Source organism: Monodelphis domestica, chromosome 7 (assembly GCF_027887165.1).
Source record: "Monodelphis domestica isolate mMonDom1 chromosome 7, mMonDom1.pri, whole genome shotgun sequence".
Lineage (NCBI taxonomy): Eukaryota > Metazoa > Chordata > Mammalia > Didelphimorphia > Didelphidae > Monodelphis > Monodelphis domestica.
In genome coordinates, this window is record NC_077233.1 from 147105745 (window position 1) to 147131157 (window position 25413).

The 25413-nt window shown below is 45.6% G+C and overlaps 4 protein-coding genes across 4 annotated transcripts; 3 read left to right on the plus strand and 1 right to left on the minus strand.

Moving 5' to 3' along the window:
• The first annotated feature begins 873 nt into the window (after positions 1 to 873).
• On the plus strand, positions 874 to 6803 carry LOC107649623 (translation initiation factor IF-2-like). Its single transcript, XM_056806287.1, has 4 exons — positions 874 to 882; positions 1040 to 2377; positions 5651 to 5728; positions 5810 to 6803. Exons 1-2 carry the CDS (start codon positions 874 to 876, stop codon positions 2033 to 2035), a joined length of 1005 nt encoding a protein of 334 aa, XP_056662265.1. The 3' UTR covers positions 2036 to 2377; positions 5651 to 5728; positions 5810 to 6803.
• A 6493-nt stretch (positions 6804 to 13296) lies between these two features.
• On the plus strand, positions 13297 to 16488 carry CLDN9 (claudin 9). The gene has a single exon (XM_056805792.1). The coding sequence runs from the start codon at positions 14567 to 14569 to the stop codon at positions 15218 to 15220; it is 654 nt and encodes a 217-aa protein (XP_056661770.1). The 5' UTR covers positions 13297 to 14566; the 3' UTR covers positions 15221 to 16488.
• Positions 16489 to 16763: 275 nt separating this feature from the next.
• LOC100014960 (claudin-6) lies at positions 16764 to 22373 on the minus strand. Its single transcript, XM_007499137.3, has 2 exons — positions 22268 to 22373; positions 16764 to 18093 (listed from the first exon to the last, which is right to left on the minus strand). The coding sequence occupies exon 2, from the start codon at positions 18070 to 18072 to the stop codon at positions 17404 to 17406; it is 669 nt and encodes a 222-aa protein (XP_007499199.1). The 5' UTR covers positions 18073 to 18093; positions 22268 to 22373; the 3' UTR covers positions 16764 to 17403.
• A 398-nt stretch (positions 22374 to 22771) lies between these two features.
• TNFRSF12A (TNF receptor superfamily member 12A) lies at positions 22772 to 25222 on the plus strand. Its single transcript, XM_007499135.3, has 5 exons — positions 22772 to 22939; positions 23719 to 23823; positions 24079 to 24213; positions 24296 to 24353; positions 24667 to 25222. The coding sequence occupies exons 1-4, from the start codon at positions 22867 to 22869 to the stop codon at positions 24349 to 24351; spliced, it is 369 nt and encodes a 122-aa protein (XP_007499197.1). The 5' UTR covers positions 22772 to 22866; the 3' UTR covers positions 24352 to 24353; positions 24667 to 25222.
• The last annotated feature ends 191 nt before the right edge of the window (positions 25223 to 25413 follow it).

The following is a 25413-nucleotide window of genomic DNA, read 5'->3' on the forward strand; positions in this document are numbered from 1 at the left end:
GTACCCCCAATTTGAGTGATCTCTTTTCATGTAATATCTCATTGCCTTTTGTTGGTGGCCTCATTTAACTTTATACTTTCTCATGTTCCATAGCTATGAGGTAAGTTAACTCCACAATCAGTTTTTTTGTCCCCATTATCAGATAGCAAGAACCTTGAGAGTAAGGAGGTCACTTCATTTCCCTCCAAGCACCTAATTAAATGCTTGGCCTGTTATGCCTAGGGCAGCCAAAGAAAAAATGAAAAAGTCATTCAAAGAGAAATCAAAGAGCTCATATTTCCCTGGGAAGACACATTTACTGGTTAAGTCTCAGTTTCCTCATCTGTACCAATAAGGAAATTGGGCTAGATGAGCTGTTTCCTTGTTGTTTTTCAGTTCTGTCTAACTCTTTGGGGCCTCCTGGACCCATAGAATACTGTCCATGAGTTTTTCTTGATAGACATGGGAGTGGTCTGCTATTTACTTCTCCAGTGGATTAAGGCAAACAAGCTAAATAACTTGCCCAAGATCAAACAGCTAGCTAGTTAAGTGTCAGAGGCAGAATTTTAACTCAGATCTTTCTGGTTCCATGCTCAGCACTCCATTCACTGAGTCACCTAGCTAATGTCTATGAAGTTATAACTGTTATTTCACATATAGAAAGTTATTTCATCATTATATCCACCTCCTTCTTTTCAAATGCCCAGAAGTACAAGGCCTTAAGTATAGTTTACTGGAGTGAATAACAAATGATTAATAAAGTAGAATCCGAGGACCTAGATTCAAATCCCGCTATAATTGTGTAACCCTGGGCAACCAATCAACAGACATTTACTGAGGCATTTATAAGGGCTCTTCTAGTCCAGGAGAGACTTGATGGTGGTCTGGAGAAAGATGGTGATGGTATGAGTAGAATAGGTGGTCTCTTCCACCTGACTTGACAACTGACTGGATGCAAGATAGGGCCCGACCCTCGCATAAAAGGGCAGTAAAGCCTTAAACGTTGATTCTGCAATGAAGACCAAGAAGGATTCGGTGGGCCGCTGGAAAGAAAACTTAGCATTCCCTTAACCTCTCTGGTCCAAGTCTAAGGCCCATTCAAGCCCTAAAGCAGAAGACTATAAATTATTCAGGGGGCGGGGCAGGTTGGAAAGTAGGAGGAGCTATTTGCACGCCCTACTTTTTACGGGATGCTGCGGTTTGGGCCGGCTTGGGTAGTTGCCATGACTTCGATTCCGTGGCCGCTGGGCGTCCTTGGCAGCCTTTCCGTCATTGGCCCCGGAACACGTGGCTTGGGGAGATTTGCGCCCCGATTGGTCGCGGCTCCAAGGGGGAGGAAGCCGCGGGACGTGTCCGTGGCTGTGTGCTAGGTGCGCTCTCGGCGTCCCTCCGCTTGGGTTTGCTCCCCTCCTCGCCTGGCCTCGGGCACGGAGACCCTGGCGGCGTTGCTACCTCGCTCCCGCTCCCGCTCCCACTCCCACCCCCACTCCCACCCGCGGCTGTCCCGGACCCGTCTCTCCCTACCCCTTGCCGAGGCTTCCCAGCAGTCGCCGCTGCCACATCCGCACCTGCCACTGCCGGGCCTACCCCCAGGTTTATCCCCGGGGCCACCGCCGGCCCCGTCTCTAGCCGAGCGTCCGCTACTACCGGAGCTGCCAGTGCGGCCGTCACCGCTTTCTCCCCGCGGCCCTCCTGGCGCCTACGTGGCGCTACCCCCGCTGCCTACGGAGGCATCCGCGCTTCCCTTACCCCCGCCGCCTGCCCTATCCGATCTGCCTCGCCTGCCCCGCGGGCCCCTAGCTGCTCCCGCCCACCTGCCGCTGCCGCCGCTTCCTCTGGCCTCCGAAGGGCCCCGGCTGGTGGCGCGCCCCCCGCGGCCGGGGCCCCTGGCCGGTCCCCCAGCACAGCTGCTGCCACCGCTGCCCACCCGCCCCACCTTCCTGCGTCTTCTCGCCCCGCCGCCCGCCACCTGCCCGGCGCTTCCGCGCCTACCTCAGGAGCCTTTCCCCGTGGCGGCCCATCCCCAGGAGCACCATCCGCTGCCCGCTTTCCCTAGCTCCCCCACTCCATCCCTCCCATCGCCCCACTTTTTCGTTACCTCGCCCAGCTCCTGGCCCAGCGAGCGGGTTGCTTTACAGAAAAATAGCCCCTGAGCACCTAAAATTTCTGCCCTTCCTCTCCCAAGCTGAGCCCAGGGTACCATTGTCCCTGTCTTGCAGACACCCTCGACGGGTGGTACGCACTAAGTAGCCCTTTGATGGCTTCAAAAGATCTGCCCTTCAGCCCTGTGTTGCAGACTGTGCTCCTGTGCCTCCAGCCACCTCTCGCTGGCCTCTGCCTATGACCTCTGTGTCTCCCAAAGGGGTAGACCCCGTCTTCTGGGGAAGAGACACAGCAGGTGGGTGAGTTTACCTTTTGGTCTTTGTCTCTCCGCTTTGCTTCTTGCCAGGGTCTGCCTTCTAATTGAGAAAAGTTGTGGCATCCTGGAATTTGAAATGACACTGAGTTGTCCATGAGTAATCCTAGGTTCTAGTTTCTGTTCCTGCCACTCTATTGCTGTGAATGACCCTCACAGCAAATCTTTGCCCACTCTGTGCTTTCCCTTTCTACTTTGTAAGTAAAATGAGGGGGGTTGGATTTGATGATACTTTAAGACCCTTACTATTTGGAACACTTTTCAGAACCTCTTAGTTGGTTGACAAAATGTTATTAAAAGGATGCTTTTCTGAGCATTTAGGGAAGTGGTGATCTAGCACAAGTTAATCAAAATACTGTAATCTTGCTAGATTCACATTCCTCTTTTTGATACAGTTGAGCAGATTAGTAGATAGGGGAAATTGATAGAAAGAGCATATCCATATTTCAGCAAGGTTTTTGATAGTTACTATATCCCTGGAGAAAGGGTAGAATACTGTGGAGAGGATGACTACAATTAGATGAAGTCAGAATTAAGGGAGCTGCACTCAAAAAGATATTGAAATATCATTTTTAAATGAAAATCTAGATGGCCTCTGAATTCCTTTCTTCTAAATCCACCTTGTGATATCTGAGATCAGCCTGGAGAGAGGTATCAAAGTGGAGTACCCAATGGTTCTATTCTAGACCCTGTTCTTTTGAACATTTTTATTAGTGACCTAATGACAAGAAGCCTGGATGATTAACTGACACATCCCTGATAGAATTAGAATCCAAAAATTATCCAGCATGTGGGCCAAATCTAATAAAGTGGAATTTTAAGTAAAAGCAAAGACAACCCTGGAGGAGGTGTGATTAGATAATTCATGTGAGAAAGAAAAGAATTTTAGCCTATCAAAAGCTCAATATGATTCAATCCTGTGATTGTCACCTAGAGGAAATAATGCAGCATACAATAGAATAACGCATTATAGAATCAGTGTCCAGAAAATTAAAGAAGTCACTGAGACTAATTTGGAAAATAGGTTACCCAAAAGAAATATTTGTTCTCTATGAGTTAAGAAGACCTGGGTTTAAATATTGGTTTTGACCCTTTATTAGCTATGTATGACCCTGAACAAGGACTTTAACCTTTCCAAGCTTCAGTTTTCTCATCTGTAAAATGATCGTGTAGCAGTTTAAGGACTACAATTCACTGCTATACGAATGTGAACTGTTTGGGTCTCAATGTTTTCTGCCCTAATTACCCTACACCTAGAGTATTGTGTTCGGTTTTGGGTAGCACATTTTAAGAGGGATGGTGACAAGTTGGAGTGTGTCCAGAAGAGGGCAACCAGCATGGTGAGACTCAAAACCATTCCATATAAGGATTGCTTAAGAAACAAAATGCCTAGCTTAAAGTCAGTTCAGTTGTTGTAGGGTGATGATCGCTGACTTCAAGTATCTTGAATGGTTTTTTTGTGGAATAGGGAACAGAATTGTTAACATAGCTCCTCAGGGCAGAATTAGAATTCATGTTAGTACCTGAGAAACTGTTAGTACTGACCAAAACTGGAAAGGGCAGTAAGCTACTGCTTGTTATTTTCTAGAAGGGATTGATTCAGTTCATCCATTATTTACCTAGCCCCTACTATTCAGTAGACTCTGGTCATGTGAAGACAAAACAAAATAAGTTCCTGACATCCAGGATCTTATGTAAGAGGGAGGGAGTAATATGAAATAAAGCAGTAAATATAAATTGAATCAGGTGTCTCTGAGGTAACTCTGAATTTAGATTCTTTGATTCTGCATTTGGTAAAATGTCTAGGTGGGGTGGAGTATTAGACAAGGCAGAGAGGGGAGGCTGAAAACTATACTGGGAAACCTAGAAAATGTGACCTTTTTTTTCCTGATAAAAACTTTAGAAAGGGGTGGTTAGTGAGTAGTCTAGAAAAGCACAAATTTCACAAAGAGCCAATATGGCTCAGTAGTGTTAATAGACTAATAGTGGACCAGAAGGATTCAATTTATGTCCAGCAGAACTCCCAAGTGGGTCCTGAAACAGATTAAAATGTAATTGGGAGGGGATCAATAGATAGAAAGCCAAGCCTTGAGTTGGGAGGTCCTAGGTTCAAATCTGGTATCAGACTCTTCCTAGCCCTTGTGACCTAGGGCAAGTCACTTAACTCCAGTTGCCTAGTCCTTACTTTTCTGCCTTGGAACCAATGCTTAGTATAGATTCTAAGACAGAAAGTGTTGATTTAAAAAATGTAATTGAGAAATGTCTAATAAATAAAAATATAATAAAACATAAATAATGATAATTTGTGGCTTTTATGTCATTATGTGGCCCCAGGGATTAATTTCCATTTGAATTTAACACCCACTGAGCTATACTGCTCAGTGTAGCATATTCAGAATTGTTGAAAGATTTCACCCAGAAAAGTCAGTTTGCCCAGAGAGTTCTCTAATGACAAGCATGGTCAAACTACCTGGCACTATTCTGTTATTCATAAACATATTACAAAGCATAGATGTTTTGTTTAGCAAACTTGTACTTGACACAAGTAACACATTGCATATCTGAATTCCCATTTTAAAAATTACCAACTGAAACAACATTAGGCCAAGTCTAAGATAATAAAATTTAAAGGGATAGTTAAAAAGATCTAGTGATTTTGGGTGGATTGACACCTGCTATAGAATGGAAAACAGCAACTGATCTTTTGTTGTTTTAAGAGGTGTCCTATCCAGGTCTAAGAAGGTGCCGGTCCCACAGTATTCTTCTCTGATCAGACAACCTTTAGAGTGTTAGATTGTTTGGAGTGCCACATTTTCATCTGGATGACAAGTTTGTTTAGAGGATTATTATTATTCACATTGGATTACTCTGAGGTCCCTTCTGACTTTGAATTCTATGATTTGAAATAGATATTTTTACTATAATGTTTCATTTTTTAAAATCATAAACCACTTTGTGGATTACATAGTCATGTTAATAAATGTCATTGTCACCACATGAAATCAAACTAGTCAATGGATAGAACCTAGGTCTTGGGACTTGTAGCATATACTTTGAGGAAGCAGTAGGAAGACTATAGAATTATTTCCAAATGACATTTTAATGCCACTAAGATTTTTTAAAGAAAGTTTTATGATCTATTGCAGTATTCTTGAATTCGGATTTTGGGTGAAAAAGGTTTAGGAGTCCTAATGACCTAGAGAGTGTGACCTATTTCAATGTTAAAGGATGCATGATACAACTTTATATTTATAGGAGTAGCATATGTAAGAGCAGTGATATCTTTCTACTGTGTGGCTGCAGCTGACTACTAGAGGCCTAATGTCCCAAAAGGTGAGTCTAGAAGAGTTCTCTCCTTTTCTCCCTTCTGATTTCTCTCCAAAGTATTATAAACACATTCTCCTTATTCCTCAGATGAATCCAGACCAAGTGACCAGTCAGGAGTTTGGCTTTCTCTGGGAGAAAAAGATTCTACCTCTGGTGTGACTGAGCCAGAAGATTTAGTCAAAAGAAGTTCAGCATCCCTGGATACCATACCCTGATTGGGAATGGTAGCTTTCCTTTTTCCTGGTGGTTCTGAGTTATTTGTTAGATTCCAAATCCTCTGCTTCCTCATCTCCTGCCTGTGACTTTTTCCTCAGATCTCTGACCTTATTGAAGCTTTATACCCTACCTTGAGCCAGAAATTCTGAGTAGCATAGATCCAAGTTGGGAAGAGTTCTGCTTGTGTTGTCTTATTCATTCTTTGTCTCTGTGTTTACCTCACAAGCTGGAGCTGGGTCTGATTTCCTGCTCCAAGTGTCACAGAACTGACAGACATTCAGACAAATGTGAAATCACCCTCAGAGTTCCTGGCTCTAGAAACAAAACAGAGTTGGAAGAGTTTGCATAATCTGGAGAGGGAGTTTACTAATTTACCCAGAAGCTGGGTGAAGAGGTGAGACTGGGAATGGAGGAGTGAGGTCAAAGGTCAGACCCACTGAAAACTGGGAAAAGAAAAGCATGTTGTAAGAAGAATTTGAAGGAATCAGTCTATTCATTTCTGAATCTCCCTAGACCAGGCAAGTGTTGATGAAATAAATCAGCTATCTATAAACTGGATAATTAGATCACAGTCTCCTTTAGCCCTTCAAAAACTGATTGGACTGTAAACTGATAAGACTGATCTGCCTAGGAATCTCAGTGTTCTATACAGGTTTAGAGTTAAAGGTTAAACAGTCATTATTAAAGCCCACAGTATTATAGGGCATGGTTTTGCCTGTGAAGAGTTTATAATCTGAAAATGTGTCCCCTACCCCTGGTCATATCTATTTCCCTTTCCATCTTGGAGCAACCCAAATTATAAAAAATTTCTGGTTTTAATGTTGGAAATTTATAACCGAATAAAGTTATTTTTTGGTTTTGTCTATGGGCAGCCTTTCCTTTAGATTATTTAGAAGTGAAAACAATAGGCAGAGTTGGAACCACACCTTTGTGTCCCAGGTAAGATTTAAAGAGTATTATATTGTCCAATCAGAAACGGCACAAAAGAAGCATTTAAAACATGTTTAAATTTAATTTATTGTAACTCATACAACTTAGTAAAACATGATAGTCCATAGCAATCAAGGTTTTCTGTCAATGAAAAATAATAAAATGTTTATTTGCTCCCCACCTCCTACAAAGCTTGTTGTCCCCTAGGTCCAGCTCTGTTTCTTAATCAAACATTATTTGTTCTAGGCTTGGTAAGTTAGGAAGCTGGGGGGGTCAAAAATTGTTCAGCCACCACAACAGGAGATGAGAAGGATACAGGCATACTTTGAATCAGAATCACTTAGAGAAAGATTTTTTGGAAGCACTGATCTGCAATGTTTTGAACGAAGGTAGGTCTTTGTTGTAGGTGAGAGTGGCATACAACAGCCCTGTTTTCCCTGGAGGGGCCTATCCACTCTTTCATATATATCTCATCGGAAGTAATGACTTGAGGTTGAAACAAGTTTCATCCTACTTTGGGACCTGGGAATCCTAGGTTTTCATTCTTGTTTGTCAATGACTCCTTCCTATGGCTCTTTCCTATCTTTTTTCCTCCATAAAACTAGGAATCCAAGTCCAGCTGGAATGCTTCTTGCCTCCCTCAATCTTCTAGTAGTACTCCAGATTGGAGCAGTCCCACAGGAATGAATCTATGTCTAAGAAGAGCAAAGAAGCTCAGTGTAGGGCAGTGATGGCAAACCTATGGCACAGGTGCCAAAGATGGCAGGCAGAGCACTCTCTGCCTCCAGTGGAGCTGCTTCCCTCCCCCTCTCTACCTTGCCTGACATTTTTTCACATTCCCCACCCTCTGCCCAGCAGTCCATGGAGTATTTCCTCTCTCCCATGTTGTGTAGTAAGGAGGGGGGCAGGGCACTCCCCTGCACTGGATGGGGGGAGGGACACAGCATTTGGTGGTGGTGGGGCAGATATGGCACTCAGTCTGGTGGGTAGAGTGGGGGTGAGGCCTGGCACTCTGTTTCTAAAAGGTTTGCCATCACTGGTATAGGGGAACTGGTTGCCCTAAAGCAGAGCAGAACTCGGGGTAGCCTGTCATGTGCCTCAGTTTCTTCCCCTAAGTAACTTTATTAAACAAAAGGGTCCCTTCCCCCAATTCTTTGGTGAGTCAGAGACCGGATAGGGGGTTGGGGATCTTCACAATCCTTTGCATAAGTGTTAATGAGCCATTGAAATGGTAACTGGTCTGAGGGTGGCTTCCACCCCCACCATATCAATTGCATTCCATCCCCTAGCCTTCTCCTTTGTCTCAGTCCCATTCCTCAGTCCCCAGACTCCAGTTTCTGGCTTAACCCTTTCATACCCAAAGCCTTGTCCAGTGATTTGCTTTGTAGAAAGAAAATACTGAAATATTTCTGCTCACCCCCAGGCCTTAGTATTTTCCTTCCTATTAAGGTATGGTATGGGAGGTAGGGTGGGGCAGAAAAAACCTAGGCCATTCTGTCCTAGATTGCCTTATATTACTAATCCATTCTTCCCTTTGAGCCTATCTGCAGGTTTCCGGTAGGTAAATGTGGATCACAAATCTTGTTTCCTACCTCACCAATCCAAATGGTCTAATCTCCATATTTCCAATTTCTTAGCTCTTCTCTCCCTCCACAAGGTTTAGTGAGAATATTGTGGAGTTTGCAGAATACTTTGGAGTTTGCGGAATCTAGGGCCCAGTTTTCTGAGGCTCAGTGGACAGAACTCTGAGTCTAGTCAGGAGGACCAGAGATCAAATGGAGCCTTAGACACTAAATTACTAGCTCTATGACCTTCATTAAATCACTTAATATGTTTGCCACAGAATTCTCAATAGTAAAATAGGAACAATAACACCTACCTTGTAGGGTTGTTGTGAAAATTAGGTGTGTGTGTATAGATAGATAGATAGATAGTCACACACTCACACAGTGCTTGGCACTTTGTAGGCACTATACAAATTCTTAGTTCCTATTCTCTATTCCTCTATTTAGTTTGGTGACCTCCAGGCTTCAGTTTTCTTAGTTGCTTAAAAGTGGGAAGGGGACACTGGTACTCCCTAACTCATCAGGTTGTAATAATCAGATGAGGTAATGTATTCAGAGTGCTCTATAACCATAAAGTGCTCTATAAATGTCAGATCCTATTCTCCTCTGCCCACTTCCCTTACTCCCTCCTTTCTCTCTATAGGGCCTTTGGACTGAAAGGGATGTCTTACCCAAAGGGAGAAGAAAGAAGGAAACTGAAATATGAGTGGAGGGGAACTTAACTTTCAATGAAAGACCATCTTGAAGGAAAAGTAAAGATCCCCTGACCTCATAGTGTGGTATATCCATTGTGGTCTACATTTTAATATACTTTAATACTTTCTTTTTTAATTTAATTTTTTAAAAACTTACCTTTGTCAACGTGGAAATCTAGAAGTCCCCAGTTTATTTAGTTGGGAGGTAGAAACCCCAGGTTCTGACCTTGTCACAGGAGTTTTCTCCCTGAGGGAAGGTCCTACTTCACCAGACAATAGACATCCACTTCAGGTGGGAGCTAAACCCAATCCAAAATCTCAATGGCATGACAGTTGAAAACTGAAGGTCCTGAGTTCGATCTTGATCCTCTGAAGGAGGGTGTGATATACTGGAAAAGGCTTCTGGAGACGGAAGAGTCCCCAGCTTGGGCTTAGCTCCCACCTGAAGTGAATTGTGTATTGTTAGCCTGAGACCAGGTGAAGTAGGACCTTCCCTTAGGGGGAAGACTCTCCTGTGACATGGTCAAAACCTGGGGTTTCTACCTCCCAACTAAATAAACTGGGGATTTCTAGATTCCATGTTGACTCCTTCCATCTTAGAACCATTACTGTGTATTGTATTGATTCTAAGGCAGAAGAATATTAAGAGCTAGGCAATGAGAGTTAAGTGACTTGCCTAGGGTCACACAGCTAGGAAGTATCTGAGGTCACATTTGAACCCAAGACCTCCTATTTCTAGGCCTGGCTCTCAATCCACTCAGTAGCCCCTGGTATATATATAATCTTTGAAAAAATAAAGGGCCACTTCTTCCATAGGACCCTCAATGAATAAACTTTAGTGAGATACTGCATTTTAATTTTTAATATATTAATCTCTGTCCAAAACTTATTCTACTCCCTTAAATCCTATGATGTCAGGATCCATTCTTAAGATATCATTTAGATTTCTGTCATTTTGAGGCAGTTTTAAAAGATTGGTTTGGAAGGATTGCCAGAGCAGTTTAGGCTTTCAATGCTACTAAGCTGCCACCTCAGCTTTGCCCCTGATAATTAAAGAAAGGTATTTTAGAAGTTAGAAGTCCTGGGTCAAATTCTGATTGACCTGCTTGCTGCCTGTATGACCTTGGACAAATCTCGCAACCCCTCTGGGACTTAGTTTTCACAATTGTAGATGAAGAGTTAAATTAGATGACCCAAGAGATCCCTTATAATAGAACTATGATCCTGTGAAGGGAAGTGGAAGGCCCCTTGGGACGTAGGGACCAGCATACAGAGAAGTAAGAATCCAGTAGGTGCTATGTCACAGATGCTTATCAGAGGACCATGGAGGCACTGAGTTCCCAACACAGAAACCATTAGGCAAATTCAATCCTATCTCAAGTTTCTCTCACCAGACAGATTTCTTCCCTACTCGTTAGTTGGTAAAAATATTTTGATAGTACATTGAGCAGATGAGACAGTTTTCTGAGGCCATATCTCAGAAATAGAAGACGCTGACCCCTTGCCATGGCAGTAACACCCCAGCAAGCATCCAGTGGAAGAGAAACAAGTTGGTTGAATCTAATTGGCTATAGGCCCTGAGCAGGGTGGGGGAAGGCATGGGGAGTATTTTACAGGGGTCACTAAACTGTCTCCTAGGGCAACCAGGCATTGGAGCCTTTTACCTAGAGTTACACAAACCTGTGGGACAAGATTCCTGATTCCCCTTGGAGTAAGCTAGAGAATTCCATTGCCCGCCTCTCCAAAGGTCATCTTCACTATCTTGTCTCCAGGCCCCTCAATCGGCAAAGTTAGATGAAGACTGTTCATCCCAGAGGTAGAATCTATCTCCAGAGATCCTGAAGACTTTACAACCTTCTCTTAATACTCTATTGTGTAGACATCCCTTGTAGGATACCACAAGTGATACCTCAAATCTGCTTCCTTTCATTTTTGTTAGAACTGAACTCTAGCTCTCAGGCTTGTTAGTGAAAACAGAGAAGTAAATCTGTACTTACAATGCAGCCTCAGAATGATGTTCCAGGTTACTTATTCTATTTCTGTCAGGCATAAAATAAAGGAATTATCATGGAAGGCAGTACAAGAGTATAAAGTATAAAGAAGGCAGTATAAGGGGAAAGACAAGGACTTGGTTTCTTCTACTTCTAACTGACTATAAATTGAGACATTTGGATTAGATGATCTGACATCCTTTGCTCTATGTTCCAGGGTCCTATCCAAGTTAAAACTTTCTATTTTATCTCCAGCTCTGACATCTATGACAGAGGCCTTGTAGTGTAATGGAAAGAGCCCTGAACTTAGAGACTCCAAGCAAGTTACTTCAGTTCTCTAACCTTCCTTTCCTCAACTATTAAAATGAAGTTAGACTAGATGATCTCAAGGTGTCTTTATAGCTCCAGGTTTATGAAGGAAGATAGAATACAGAGTCCCCATTTTAAGGTCCCTCTGAGCTTTATATTCTAATTCCTTTATGTAGATGAAAAATTTAAGAGTATTCCCATGAATTCTCAACTAATCCACATCTTGTCAGTGGCAAAGTTGGGACTAGACCCAGGTCTGTCAACTTGGAAAAAAAAAATCCTTACCTTCTGATTTAGAATGGATACTAAGTACCCTTCAAAGGCAGAAGAGTGGTGAGGGGTAGGTAATTGGGGTTAAGTGAATTGCCTAGGGTCATTCAACTAGGAAGTATCTGAGGTAAAATTTGAACACAGGACCGATTGTCTTGAAGCCTGGCTCTCAACACCAGCCACCTTGATGCCACTTTCCTGACTCAGTTAAGTGCTTTCTCTGGCAAACTGTCCAGACTCCAGTCTTCTCTTTTGTCTTCTTTAGCTTTACCCCTCCCAATAAACTTTTTTTTTTCCTTTAAGCTCTTTCCACCAACCCTTTTGTGACTTATCAGAAAGCCCTTTCAGCCAGGTCACAGATGGCTGACTCTTGGGAGGAGACATCACAGTATAATAGAGAATGCTGAGGCTTTGAGCCAGAGAACCTGTCTAGAAATTCCATCTCTGTTACTCACTACCTGTTATCTTAAGGGAATCAGTGACCTCTCTGGACCTCCCCAGTATCACAAACTCAGAAAAGGAAGGGCCCTCAGAAGTCATCTCTGCCAATAAGGAGCTTCCTTTCCAGTTCCAAATCCTTTGAGGATGTGCATCCTCCTCCTTAGAGGTCTTCTCCAGAAGAAGGCTTGAAGAAAAAGGGTCCAAGAGGTACCAGGGAAAGTCTACACAGGGCTGTAGGGAGCCAGGGAGGAGAAAGGAAGAAGGGCTGAATTAGAGCAAAGGAAAAGAGGATTAACAAACCACAAAGCACTTTAAAGTTTGTATTATCCCTTTTGACTTTCATAAAACCCTATGAGGTAGTATCATCATAATTTTATTTTATTTTTATATTCATCCTCATCATTTTATTTTAATGTTCATCATCATTTTAGGCAAATAAATAGGGCTAAGAGATTAGGTGATTCATCTGTGCTCATACAACCATTAAGAATTAGAGGTGAGATTTGAACTTAGATCTTGATATCTCTAAAAGATATGGTTGAGAATGCATGAGAGTGCAATAGTCACAAGCTTCCCCTAGGCCTTTATGGTCTGTACTAGAATTGCCCGTCTCTGAGACATTCCAATTGAACTGATGGTTTTTAGTGCATCCTCCCAGTACCTCAGTTTCCTTCTCTATTTGGGTCTTTTCTCTAAGCCTGACAGCTTGGAGGGCCTTTGCAACAAAATAAGTTTATTTGAGGCCACCTGGGGAAAACAGGAGCAGCAACTGGAGGAGCTTACATCCCTTAGGGGACCCAGATATACTCTGTGGACAGACCTGCTTCTTGAGACCCCATGTTGGCTTGGGCCACACAGAGATGGAGACCCTTCCCCCATGGCATCCCTTTCTCCATCACAGAACTGCCCTACCCCCCATGGGCTTCTTCACAGGCCCCTTTGTCCTAGGCCCCTCCTTCCCCTATCTCTACAACAGACTCTTTGTCTCCCCTGGGAGGGGGAGGGTTGGGGTGCCAGAGACCCTGGATGAGTAGCTTCCCACAATGCAGCTCCCCAGTTCCAAATCAAGGGGGGGGGGCACACCTGAGCTGCAGGTGTGTGGGGGCAGGCTTTCTAGGCCGTTGCCCTGGTAATGCCATCTGAGCCTGGCGCCACACACCTGTTGCCTGGGGAACGGAGCAGGCAGGGCCCCTCCCGGGGGAGATGCAAGAGCCCTTGAGCTGAGACTGAGACAGATCAGATTCCCTAGGTTCTGGGGGTGGAGGGAAACAGAAACTAGGAGGGGGAGGGAAGGGTGAAGGGGCAGAGGAGACTGAAACTGGGGAGAGGGGAGCAGAGCTGCTATGACATGGAGGGACAATTGCAGAAGGTAGGAGGGGAGGAGGCCCGCAGAGTGAAGAGGAATGGAGAGGAATCCGAGTTTCAGGTTGACAAGAGAATCAAAGTAGGGGAAATTTACGGGTCAGAGTTTAGATTTGGGATTAAAGTTATTTATGTGCCCCCTCCCTAAATCAAGGGATCCCAGGCTAAAATCAGTGTCCCTGACCATTTGTTCTTCCATCAATCTTTTTCTATATAGCTTTGCCTCTTGGTAGTCCGCTTACTACTCCTTTTCTTTCCTATACTGGCACTGAATCCCACCCCTCCAATTCCCCCACTCCTCAGATAGCCCTAGCACCCACACAACAGACCTCTGGGCACCCCCAGCTCCACCCTGCCACCCGCCTCCTCCTTGTTGCTGTGGTTCCCCCAATCACCAGCTCCCAGACTCCCACTTCACTCCTCCCCTAGCTCTAGTCCTATAACCACCCCCTGCCCTTGCCCTTCTAGCTCCAGTGAAATTCTGGGGAGAAAGTCACCTAACCAAGGAGCACCCTCGATTGGGAGCAGACCCAAGGGGAGATTTATCTGATCCCCACCCTTACTCCCAAACACTACAGAGGACGAGTGTCAGAAATATCCCAAGACACATCCAGAACAGAAACATAGACTAATTGAGAGAGCTAAGACCAAGCTCAGAAGCTAAAACCAACGGGTTGGACAGCTTCCTGGAAAGAGAAGAGGAGCAGCAGCAATTATAAAGACCTTTTTATATTGGACCTTTTTAGAGGGGGTGACCAGGATCCTCCAGGTAGGGGAGAAAAGGTGGTTGGCCAGATACAGGGACCAGCAATCAAGTGTGAAGAATCCAGGCCAAATGGAAATGTTACTTAAACTCTAGAAGAAAAAGAGCAGCAAAAACTGAGAAGGGATCGGACCAAGGTCTGTCAGTGGGGAAGGAAGTAGCGCAGTCTCGGACAAGGGGATCATTGATGTAAGTGAGCCCTCTATCCTTTTCCTATTGGGTACTAAGAGCCTAGATTGCACTGGAAGCTTTCTGATCCCTTCAACCAAGGGCCATAAAGATTGAGAAGACCCTGAGGGAAGATGGCTTCAGCTGGGCTGGAACTCCTGGGCCTGACTCTAGTGGTGTTGGGCTGGCTGGGGACCCTAGTATCCTGTGCCCTGCCCCTGTGGAAGGTCACAGCCTTCATTGGCAACAGCATCGTGGTGGCTCAGGTGGTGTGGGAAGGCCTGTGGATGTCCTGTGTGGTCCAGAGCACCGGCCAGATGCAATGCAAAGTGTATGACTCCCTCTTGGCCTTGCCCCAGGACCTACAGGCAGCTCGGGCCCTCTCTGTCATTGCTCTCATGCTTGCTTTGCTGGGTCTGCTGGTGGCTATCACTGGAGCCCAGTGTACCACATGTGTGGAAGATGAGGTGGCCAAGGCAAGGATTGTGCTGACCTCAGGCATCATCTTCCTCATCTCTGGGATCCTGGTCCTGATCCCTGTGTGCTGGACAGCCCATGCCATCATCCAGGACTTCTACAATCCTCTGGTGGCTGAAGCTTTGAAGCGGGAGTTGGGGGCTTCACTTTACCTGGGCTGGGCAGCTGCTGCCCTTCTGATGCTAGGGGGAGGACTGCTATGCTGCACCTGTCCGCCACCTCAGCCTGACCGGCCCAGAGGACCCCAGCTGGGATACTCTGCTGCATCCAGGTCAGGGGCCTCTGGCCTGGACAAACGGGATTATGTGTGAGAAAGAATGACTACCAATAGTCTTGATTGCAATCCCAGCCAGGATTCTCGAGTCACTCCAGGGCATCTAACCCTATTCATTGGCCAGAATTGGTTCCAGGGTTGGACTTGGCTTATCCTAACTTTAGCTCTAAACCTAAGCCAATTGGCCATTTCCAATCTTAAAAACATTTCCCTCACATTTCATTCACCCTAAAGAAATCTCATGTCTTTATATATATATATATATATATTCATACCCTATTTGTAAATCTACCCTGCTTCACTGTAATATCATTGTATTTCTTCCAATGTTGGTTTTTCATCTGGTATTTTCTTATGTGCAAACCCTCCGTCACACTAGCAAATTCAAAAGATCAGCCATCTCAGATGTTTGGGTGCCATCTACCTGGGAATGGGCCTAACAAAGACTTCTTTGTTTCCTTAGCCCATTAGGTTCAGATCTACTCCCCACCTCCAAGACTGCCCTCCTTCCCAGAAATCAACAGGAACTAATGAAATGTTATCCAAATGTTCCTAAACCCTTGCCTTTTCACTCCAAACCTCATTAGACATTCTAAAGTAAGCCCCAAACCCATGATTGATTGGACTTAGTCCTGCCTTTCTTTAAAAAAAAATCATACCTGTCTTAGAAACAATACTATGTATTTTTTGGTTCTAAGAATAGTAAGAACTATGCAATGGGGACTAAGTGACTTATCCAGGGTCACACAGGAAGTAAGGTCATATTTGAATCCAAGACCACTGTCTATAAGCTTGGTTCTCAATTTCCTGAGCTACCTAGCTTTCCCTTCTGCTTGTTTCAATTACCTGCCCCTTTATGATCCTTTGGAACTTTTTGTGACTTCAAATTTGTGATCCCCACAACATCTTGAGATAGTTACTGCAAGTATTATTTCCCTGTTTTTATTGAGAAAACAAACCCAGAGGGGTTAAGTGACTTACTACTAGATGCCACCTAGGCTGGGATTTCCAAATCTTCTGCCTTCTTTTGGTCCACCAATTTTACTCCTACCCCACTCTTTGGAGTCAGGTTTAATAGTGATTCTCTCACTAGCTCCCCAGCCCCATAACCCTGGTTCCCACTTCTACCTTCCAGATCCACCTTTTAGGCAAAGAATAAGATCTTTGCACTAGGACTTCAATCTCCCTGCCAGAGCTGGGAGCCCAGCTCTCTGGTCACCTAGTTATCTGAATCCAGTAGTATCAGCCTCCAACTCTACCTACAAACCAACTCTACCTACAAAGAGGAATAAAGGAAGTGTTTTGTAACTGGTCTCCATCTGATTTATGTGGGATTTTGGTGGGAGGGTAGGGGACAGAACATATGGTTGCACAGGCAGATCTGTTGAGACCTCATATCCCAGCCCTAGAATTCTGTTTAAGGGCAAGCTCTGCTTCATTTCCAATAGCAGGAGACTGGCCTTTGGACCTTGTTGAGTTCTTTTCAATCTTCTCCTACCATCATAAGACTAAGGTGTCCATGTCCCTTTAGCCACTCCAAAGCCAAGCAAACAGTCTCCCACAAATAGCTGCCATCACCATTTAATAAGACACACTTTATTCTCTAAAAATATCCAAACAGGGTAACTCCACAAAGAGAGGGAGGGAAAACATCAGCAGGATGGGGTTATTGTTTGTTGGTTTCTGGATTAAGTATGTTAGAGCAGGATAACAAAAGCTGGCATGAGTTTGAGGAGTCCAAGGGGAATGATAATAGCTATGATAACTCCCATGGAGACTAAGAAAGGCTAAGGATTTGAATCTTGGTGGTCCCATTTTCCTGGGAATTGGAGATGGTAAGGACTAGGCACACTGGAGAACTTTGCATTTGACAGATTAAAATTCATTCTCATAACCAAAGAAGGTTAGTTCTAGCAGTCCCAGAGAAATTAACATAGATCCACTGTGGTGCCATTATCCAGGAAAGGATGCTGGATGTCTTGAGCAGCATCTCTGTAGTTCCTTATCCAAGAATGTCTAGAAGATGTTATTTGTATCAGCAGCAGCACCAACAAAAACCAGAAAGAGATGTGGAGTTATCCTCTTGGCTCAATCATCCAAGGGGTTTTTAAAAAAGCAAAACAAAACCCAAAAATTTCAAGACTTGAAAAGAAAACGGGTAGGAGGACCTCCCTTACCTCAGGGGGTTCTTTGTTCTCCAAGCCCCTCCTCCTTCCAGATTTATACATAATTCTTGGCCTGGTACTCAGAAGGACCTCGGGAGCCCCCTGGAGGAGGGGCAGAAGCAGAATATCGAGCCACATAATGACCTGTGCCCCTTGAGCTACCTTTGGGACAAGTGCAGCACAGTAACCCCCCACCTAGCAGAAAAAAAGCTGCGGCTGCCCACCCGACATACAGGCTGGGCCCCAATTCCCGTTTCTGAGACTCCATCACCAGGGGGTTGTAGAAGTTTCTGATGATTGCATGAGCAGTCCAGCATACAGGGATCAGGATCAGGATTCCTGAGAGGAGGAAAATGATCCCTGAAGTCAGTACAAGACGATCTTTGGCATCCTCATCTTCTACACATGTGGTACACTTGGCTCCAGCAAGGTAGACCAGCAGGCCCACCAGGCCCAGAAGCAGAGAGACAACTGTGAGAGCTCTAGCTGCTTGTGTGTCAGAAGGCAGGGCCAGCATGGAATCATACACCTTGCACTGCATCTGGCCAGTGCTCTGCACCACGCAGGACATCCACAGGCCTTCCCATATCACCTGGGCCACCACGATGCTACTGCCAATGAAGGCTGAGATTTTCCACATGGGCATGGCACAGGACACGAGGGTTGCTATCCAGCCCAGCAATGAAAGGACCATGCCCACAACCTGGAGGCCGGCAGAAGCCATGGATGGAAGCTTAGAGAGGACCTGAAAGACAAGAGTCAGAAACAGATTTTGGACTGGTAGCCTCATCCTGTTTGGCCTAATTCTGAACCAGTTCACATTTAAGCTAACATATCTCACCTAGTCAGTGACTTTCTTCATTAGAAAGGAGCCCTTAATAGGTAATCCTATTACAGGATATAGCCTTCTATTATATAGTATAATAGCAGAAACCTATGAAGAGTATGGTTGGTGCAAGCAAGGAGCATAAGACTGGATATTAAGGACAACTGGATTTTAATACTAGATCTATGAATTAACTGAGAAGTTGGGTAGAGTAATGAAGAATTTGTTGTAGCTTTTCAAATTTGAAGCTTAAAACCTTGGAAATTCAGCATGAAGACAGAAGAATGACTAAGGCAGGTCTATTCCTTAGTTTTTCTAACAAAGTAACATCAATGAATTTTCCTCACTTTAGCTTCAAACCTCTCTCAAATTTGACTATAAACAAGGAATATAACATCATTCTCATTGCAGAATCCCAAGACTGCTGATCAAATTAAGTAGTTCTTTCCCTTGTTTCCATTGTGAAGAGTCCTGGAGTGAGGCAGAAAAACCTGGGTTTTAGTCTCAGTTTTATCCTTGAGCTAGTTGGTTTTCTCTTCTGAAAAATGAGGTGGTTAAATCCCTAAGATGTCCTCTGATTTTGAAGAGCTATGCTCAAATATTTACTTCAGTTGGAACTCCCTAACTCCTAGAGATGGTCTCCACCATTCCCTTTCCTCCCAAGACTCAGAATTTGTTTTACTAAGATTTTTTTTCTGTGCCTAACTAAATCTAAGATAGGGATGGCCAGTGGAAAAGGAAAAACCAAATTCCACCTATTGTTCTCCATATCCCTTCCCAAAATAGATTCTCACAGTTGGAAAGGACCTCAGAGGTCATCTTGTTCAACCCCCAACCCCATGCTGGAATCCCCTCCACAATTGCCCTGACAGTCAGCCAGCTTCTTTGTGGGTATCTCCACTATTGCTAAATCACAAGGCTGTTAGTTCACTAGCCCAATCTCATACAGTACAGAGTTTTATTTTAAACTCAGGACTTAACATTTACCCTTTTAAATGTTCAACTTTAAAAGAAAGTTTCATCTTTTAAAATGTGGACCTTGGCTGTAGGTGGCATCCCTTTTCCTTCCCAGTTGTGTTATCATTGGTCCTCAGCATTTTCAGGCCCTCTAATAGGAGTACAAATTCTTTTACTTTTGAACTAGGCTTAGGGCAGGTACCAAAACAACATTCTCAGAATCTTCCACTACCCCCACCCCAGGGCAGGATTTGGGACACTCCCAGGTCCGCAGCTTAATTGACTTTTATCTAAGAGAGACCTCCCTCAAAGTCTCCCTCCCCCACCAAGTTTCTCCTTCCACACACAAGTGCCTCCTCCCCCACCCCAATCCTAAAGAAGTTTCGGATCAAGTCACTTCTCTACTCAATAACTTCAAAGGCTCCCTACAGCCTCCAGGATAAAGCTCAAATGCCGCAGCCTTAGATTCCCAAACCCAAGGGCCACCAAGATCAACCTAACCCCCTCCTCCCCCTCCCCACAGCCCCATTCATTCATTCATTTACCAAGTCCCTACTACGTGCCAAATCTCCAGAGCTAGGCAGGGGACATACAGAGATTAAATACTTGGTGGAAACCCTCCAGGGAATTTTAAATCTACTCCACCTCCACATGATTCCCAAAGCCAGGAATGTGTTGTTCCCCAGCCCCTCCCCCCATTCTACCTGTAGAGGAACTGTAATATGGTAGAAGGAAACAAAAAACCAGATTTTGAGTCAAATGACCTCAACAAGTTCCTTTTAGACATTTTCTGACCCCTTCAAGTCTCCAGAAAAAATAAGGGCACTGGATGGAGCTCTAAGCTCCCCTCTAGCTAGAGATCTCAGGATATTATGAGGTCCCTTAAGGTGTTAACTTTCCCCATGAAGTCATTCTTGGTCCCCCAAAATCAGTCTTTCCTTCTGAAACTATTCTTCATGAAGTCATATACTTCATGCTATCTTGTCCTGTGCAATGATTTGGGTCTTTTTCTGGACTCTTTCTTCTACAACAAATCTTGCCAAAGCAATGTCTGATTTTATCATCACTTCCTTCTTTCAAAATCTTCAATGGCTCCCTATGGCTTTCAGGATTGCCACAAACGAGTCTGGCATTAAAAGTCTATTTCCTCACTAAGTGCTTTTGCACTGACTGACTAGCTCCCATGCTGGGAATGCACTTTCTTCTCCATTTCTCAGAATCTTTAGCTTCCTTAAAGGATAGTAAACTGCACAGGAGGAACCTCTAAGGGGAAGTTCGGATTCCTCTTAATTATTAGTGCTCTCTCAAATCATTTAGCATTTACTTATGTACCAGTTGAATTTCCCTAGTGAATATCCAGACCTTTAAAAGAAGGGACTAAAAAAAAAAAAGCAGTTCAGAGCTTAGATGAAATCATTGATCCTTTTCTCTTTTAATTATTCACAGCACCTGTAATGCCACCTTGCATGTTGTAGGATTTGTTGAACATTCTTTCTCTTTTCCCTCCCAACTCATCCAGACCTGGAGTTATGGCCCTTTAAATATAACTCAGATTTGTACAGTGACTCAGTTGATCCTGAGGTAGGTAGTATGCTTGCTCTCTCATCCCCAATTTTTATAGTGAAATTACTTTCTGTGGAAGTGGATAGCCCCATCAAGGATTTCCAACTCTAAATCTAGGTACGGTTCTTACTGCTATAGTTCAATGGGATCATAGATCCAGAGGTGGAAGATATCACAGAGGCCAAATGCCATTTAATTTGATCCCCTATTTTTACTTTTATCGGGAAAGGAGATTCAGGGAGTCTGGAAGACTTGCCCAAAATGGCTTAAAGTCCTTGTTGACGAAGCAGGAAGCCATGGCACCCCAGTGCATAGCAGGCACTTGGGGAGCGGCTGCGGTCCCCCTCTTCCAGGGCCCAAGGACTTTTTGGAATGCCCCACCCTTCAGGCCAGCAAGCACTTTCTCCCTCTGCTCTCTCAGATAATCCAGGGACTCACAGAATCTGCCCTCTGAGCACTGGGAAAAGGTTCACCAACCCTAATAATAAGGGTCAGAGGTAGAATTTAAATAGATGTCCTCTTGATTCCAGGACTAAAGTTCTTTCCACAATACACCGAGTGATCTCAAACTGGAAATGAAAGATTTAGCCCCTTAGGTTCTTTCAAATACTGAAATCTTGAAGGTTTGTGATTCTCCCAGTTGCTAGTCTCTCCAAAATGCCCTGGCATTTATGCAGTATGCACTGATTGAGCTAAAAAAACTCCCAGAAGGCACACAGACCAGATGCTTAGAATAAGCTTAAAAATTCCTGATTCATTTTCAACCTTGGTGATTCCCTACCTAGATCCAATGCTTTGGGACAACTCTGGACCTCCAGTTTCCTTATTTGTAAAATAAGACAATTGTACTAGATTGTCACTGGTTGGACAAACGCCGATTCCAGGATACTAAAGTCCTGCTTCAGGCTTATTCCAAACACACCCACGCATGGCCCAGGTCCTGGGGTTGCCCCTAGAGGCTTCTACTCCCAAGTGAGGCTTCCTTCCGACTGAAGGAGTTAAACAGGGGAGAAGCCATCAGGTGGTTTTACGGGGTCAGGTGTGGGAAGGGGCCCAGGTAAGACCAAGGGAAGCTAGTGGACCTTCCCACTCTACAGGGGTCGGAAGGGGCGGGCCCCAGACCAGAGAACAAGGATCTTCGCCTCCAGTGGGAAGAGTGGCCCAGTCCGAAGGGTAGAGGGTGAGGGAGGGGTGGTGGAGATGGGTTCAGGCCTTTTGTTCCAAAGGAGGGGGAGGGGAAGGTTGATTTTATGGGAAACCAAGGCACCCAGAACCTCCGGTCTTGCTTCTGTCTCTTCGGACCCCGGCAATATGAATTTTCTAGTTCTTCATTAGATGGGGGCAACTCATGACCTTGCCCTAAAGACCCGAAAAACTGATTCCTCTAGGACCCGCACTCCAAAGCCAAACATATGACTATTCCTACCTAGGACCAAGTCTTGGACTCTAAATTTGGGGGCTCCCTCACTGGATCCAAATAAAGTGGCTGCCCTATTGCGGAACCCTTGTTGCACAACTCCTAGTCTTAGGGGTTACAGCCCTGCTGGGAAGAGGGGCAGAATTCCAAACTCACCTGACTTGGAAAGAAGTGAGCGCAGCCAGAGAGCCGGGGCAGAGTAAGGAAAAAGGGGGCGGAGGCGGGGGTCTTAAAGAGGCCGCGAATGCCCCCGTGACGTCACTGGAGACCCGCCTCCCCCAGGGAGGGGCAGAGACCCCTGCCCCGGACCCATGCATCAGGGCTTCCAGAGAGGTCCTGACGGGAGACCAGAATTTCGCCCTCCTTTGCGTGAAGACTCGCTTAACTTAGGCTACGAATGGGAAATTGAAAAAGGATGCAACCAGTAACTGTGTGGACCCGGATGCCTAAATTCTGGGAGATTAAAGTGTTTGGCAGAGAAGTCGAAGCTTTGGGAGAAAGGGGCATCAAGCAATTGGAAAGGCCGAGCTACGGGACTAAGTCTCGAGTAGAAGAAGCTGGGACACGGCACCCGAGACACCTGGGTTCATCTGGGGGGGGGGGGTCGAGAGCTGGAGCACCGTGGACTGGGGGGACTGTCCGCCACGCTGGAGGCGGGGTCCGGACTAGGACCGCCCCGGATAGGGTGGGCGGCGGGCGTGCCTCCCTGAATCGCTGTCCCGGCTCAGAACGGGACCGGCCTCGGGAGGAAAACCATGGCTCTTGGACCGCTAGCGGTACTACTGGCGCTGACAGTGCTGAGATTGACGTGGGGGGAGCCGGCCTCAGGTAATGGGGTTGGCAGACCAGGACACGCTGACTCCTGTCTAGAAAGTGTCCAGGGGTGGAAGGTACTCCAGACAGTTCGCTGTGGATGAAGTGGGTCAGGGCGGGAGAGGATGGCTTTGGGGCACGCCTCCCCCGGCGCACTTACGAAGCTGGGGTGCTGGAGGCAAAAGGAGATTCCCCCCAATCTCTGCCCTACTTGAGTGAGGATGGAGTGAAGGGGGGCACTCCACTTCATACACGTGGGCATCCCAGGCTCGGGACCGGTGAACACCCCGCCTCATAATGACTTCACGCCTCAGTAATGTGAGGGGGAGGGGGGAAGGGGGGGGGTTGTCGGCCGAGCTCCCGGGACTGAGTCACACAGACTGCGAAGTGAAGGGGGGGAAAGAGTTGGACGTCTCCTTTAACGCCCCCCCCCAATCTCCTTCCTCTGTCCTGTGGTCTCCACCTCTCCCCCAACTATAGTGTCTCCGCCGAAGTCGTTCCACCGAGCTTTACGAACCAGGCATCCTGCCTTTTCAGCCCTTCCAAATCTAGCCCTTTCAGAACCCAGTCCTGCCCCCTAGCCCTGCGGTCACCTGTCTGGAATGTCGGGAGGGGGGCCTTGGGGGCTCTGATGTCTGGCTTTTCTGACTCACCAGAAACTAGAGATCCAGCCCTGACCTCAACCCCCGGAATAGCCCTGACCTCTCTCTCCTTACCTCCCCCCACCCCAACCCATCCTGGGGAAGATAGTATGGGAGGCTCCTTCCCCCAACTTTTTCCCCCTTTCTTCCCAGCACCCTCTCCGTGTCCCCAGGGCAGTTCTTGGAGCCCAGATCTGGACAAGTGCATGGATTGTTCCTCATGTCCAGCCCGACCATATAGTGACTTCTGCCCTGGCTGTGAGTGGAAAGGGGGACTGGAGGGAGACCAGGGATTTTTTTGGAAGGAGGGATGAAGATTGACATTTAGAGGAATAGACCAGGACAAGGTCTGCCAGAAAGGCACTATCTTTTATAGTTTGTAAATCAGACTTTTGGAGGAAGTAAACTAGAAAGCTAGAGCAGTTATTTTTTGGGGGAACAGGTGGAAATTTGGGAAGCTAGTAGCAGTTGTAGTTTGGGACCTTCATTGACTTTCTTCTCTCTTTCCCCCAGGCTCCACAGCACCTCCAGCTGCTTTTCCTCTGCTGTGGCCAGTCTTGGGGGGTACACTAGGTCTGATGCTCATTATAGGGCTCCTTTCTGGCCTTCTGGTCTGGAGACAGTGCCGAAGGAAAGAGAAGTTCACCAGTAAGTATTCAACCTTCCTTGGCTCCTTTAGCTTTAACATTACCTGTGAGGGCATTAATGATCCCATCTACCTGACTTATAGCCCCCATTGAAGAGACAGGAGGTGAAGGATGTCCAGGCACAGCCTTGATCCAGTAATGGTGAGTCCCTCCTTTACCTCTACCAACCTTGGTATCTCCTAAATTCAGCATAGTTACTTACTTTCATACTACCCTAGACTAGACCATTTCCTTTTCTGGGTCTTAGATGGGGGGGGGGAGTAAGGGAGGGGAGAGAACAAGAATAGAACCTTACTCTATTCTCCTTTGTGCCTTTTTAATCCTCATTCATTCACTCATCCACCACTCACTTAGCATTTATTAATTCACTCAGAGTAGAGGTGGGAGGGAAAGATGGTTGCACAGAAATAACCCTGCCCTCAAATAGCTTAAAATTGTTCTCTCTTTATGACAGATTTGACATGTTCGCAACTTTGTCTAGAATTGAGAGGATCTTACCTTCTTGGCGTTTGTTCTCCAATGAGATACCCCTCACACACATACTTCTTGGACTCTATATTTCTCTTCATACCCAGGAGAGAAGTAGGGACTCAAACCTGGGGTCTTATCCTAGAACTGCTCACAGGCTGAAGAATGCAGTATTTGCACAATAGGGGTGTGGGGGTTCCCTCTCTCCCCAACAAGTACACTGCCACCCCCTTCCCCTGGCAACACTAGGGGCTCTGAGCCAAGAGATTCACCCCTTAAGTAAAGGAGGACAGATATAACACTCAGGACTTTGATTTCAAGTCCTCTCAAATGTGCTGGGACAAGGCAGCTGTATCTTGTTGGGGGGCAGGGTACAGTGCTCTATCCCCCTAGGATAGGGGCTGGTCCTCTAGGGGAGCTGGTCCTGGGTTCTTCCCCCTTTGGCCAGCCTATAAGGATAGGGGAGATATTTATTTGGGGGAACAAGGAGGGAGGGAGGGCGGGCATAGAACATGTATAAATAAAGTTATTTTGATTTCAAATTTGATTCTGAACTTCATTTGAATGGAGACAGACACCAATCTCTCCCCCTCAGTACATGGTTGGCTGAACTCAGAGGTCTAAGTCTCCTCTTAATAGAGCTAAGCATCTCCATCCCCCTTTTTGGCTTGGTCCCCAACAGTTTCTCTTGCTGGAGCAAGGAAGAGTTTATGTGAGTCAGCCGGGGGTGGAG

Excerpts from the sequence above, each read along its gene's own strand:
- CLDN9 (XM_056805792.1), top strand. The coding sequence starts at position 14,567 with ATGGCTTCAGCTGGGCTGGAACTCCTGGGCCTGACTCTAGTGGTGTTG.
- LOC100014960 (XM_007499137.3), bottom strand. The coding sequence starts at position 18,072 with ATGGCTTCTGCCGGCCTCCAGGTTGTGGGCATGGTCCTTTCATTGCTG.
- TNFRSF12A (XM_007499135.3), top strand. The coding sequence starts at position 22,867 with ATGGCTCTTGGACCGCTAGCGGTACTACTGGCGCTGACAGTGCTGAGA. Across the intron at positions 23,824-24,078 it reads TAGTGACTTCTGCCCTGGCT|GCTCCACAGCACCTCCAGCT; the intron begins GTGAGTGGAAAG and ends TCTTTCCCCCAG. Across the intron at positions 24,214-24,295 it reads AAGGAAAGAGAAGTTCACCA|CCCCCATTGAAGAGACAGGA; the intron begins GTAAGTATTCAA and ends CCTGACTTATAG.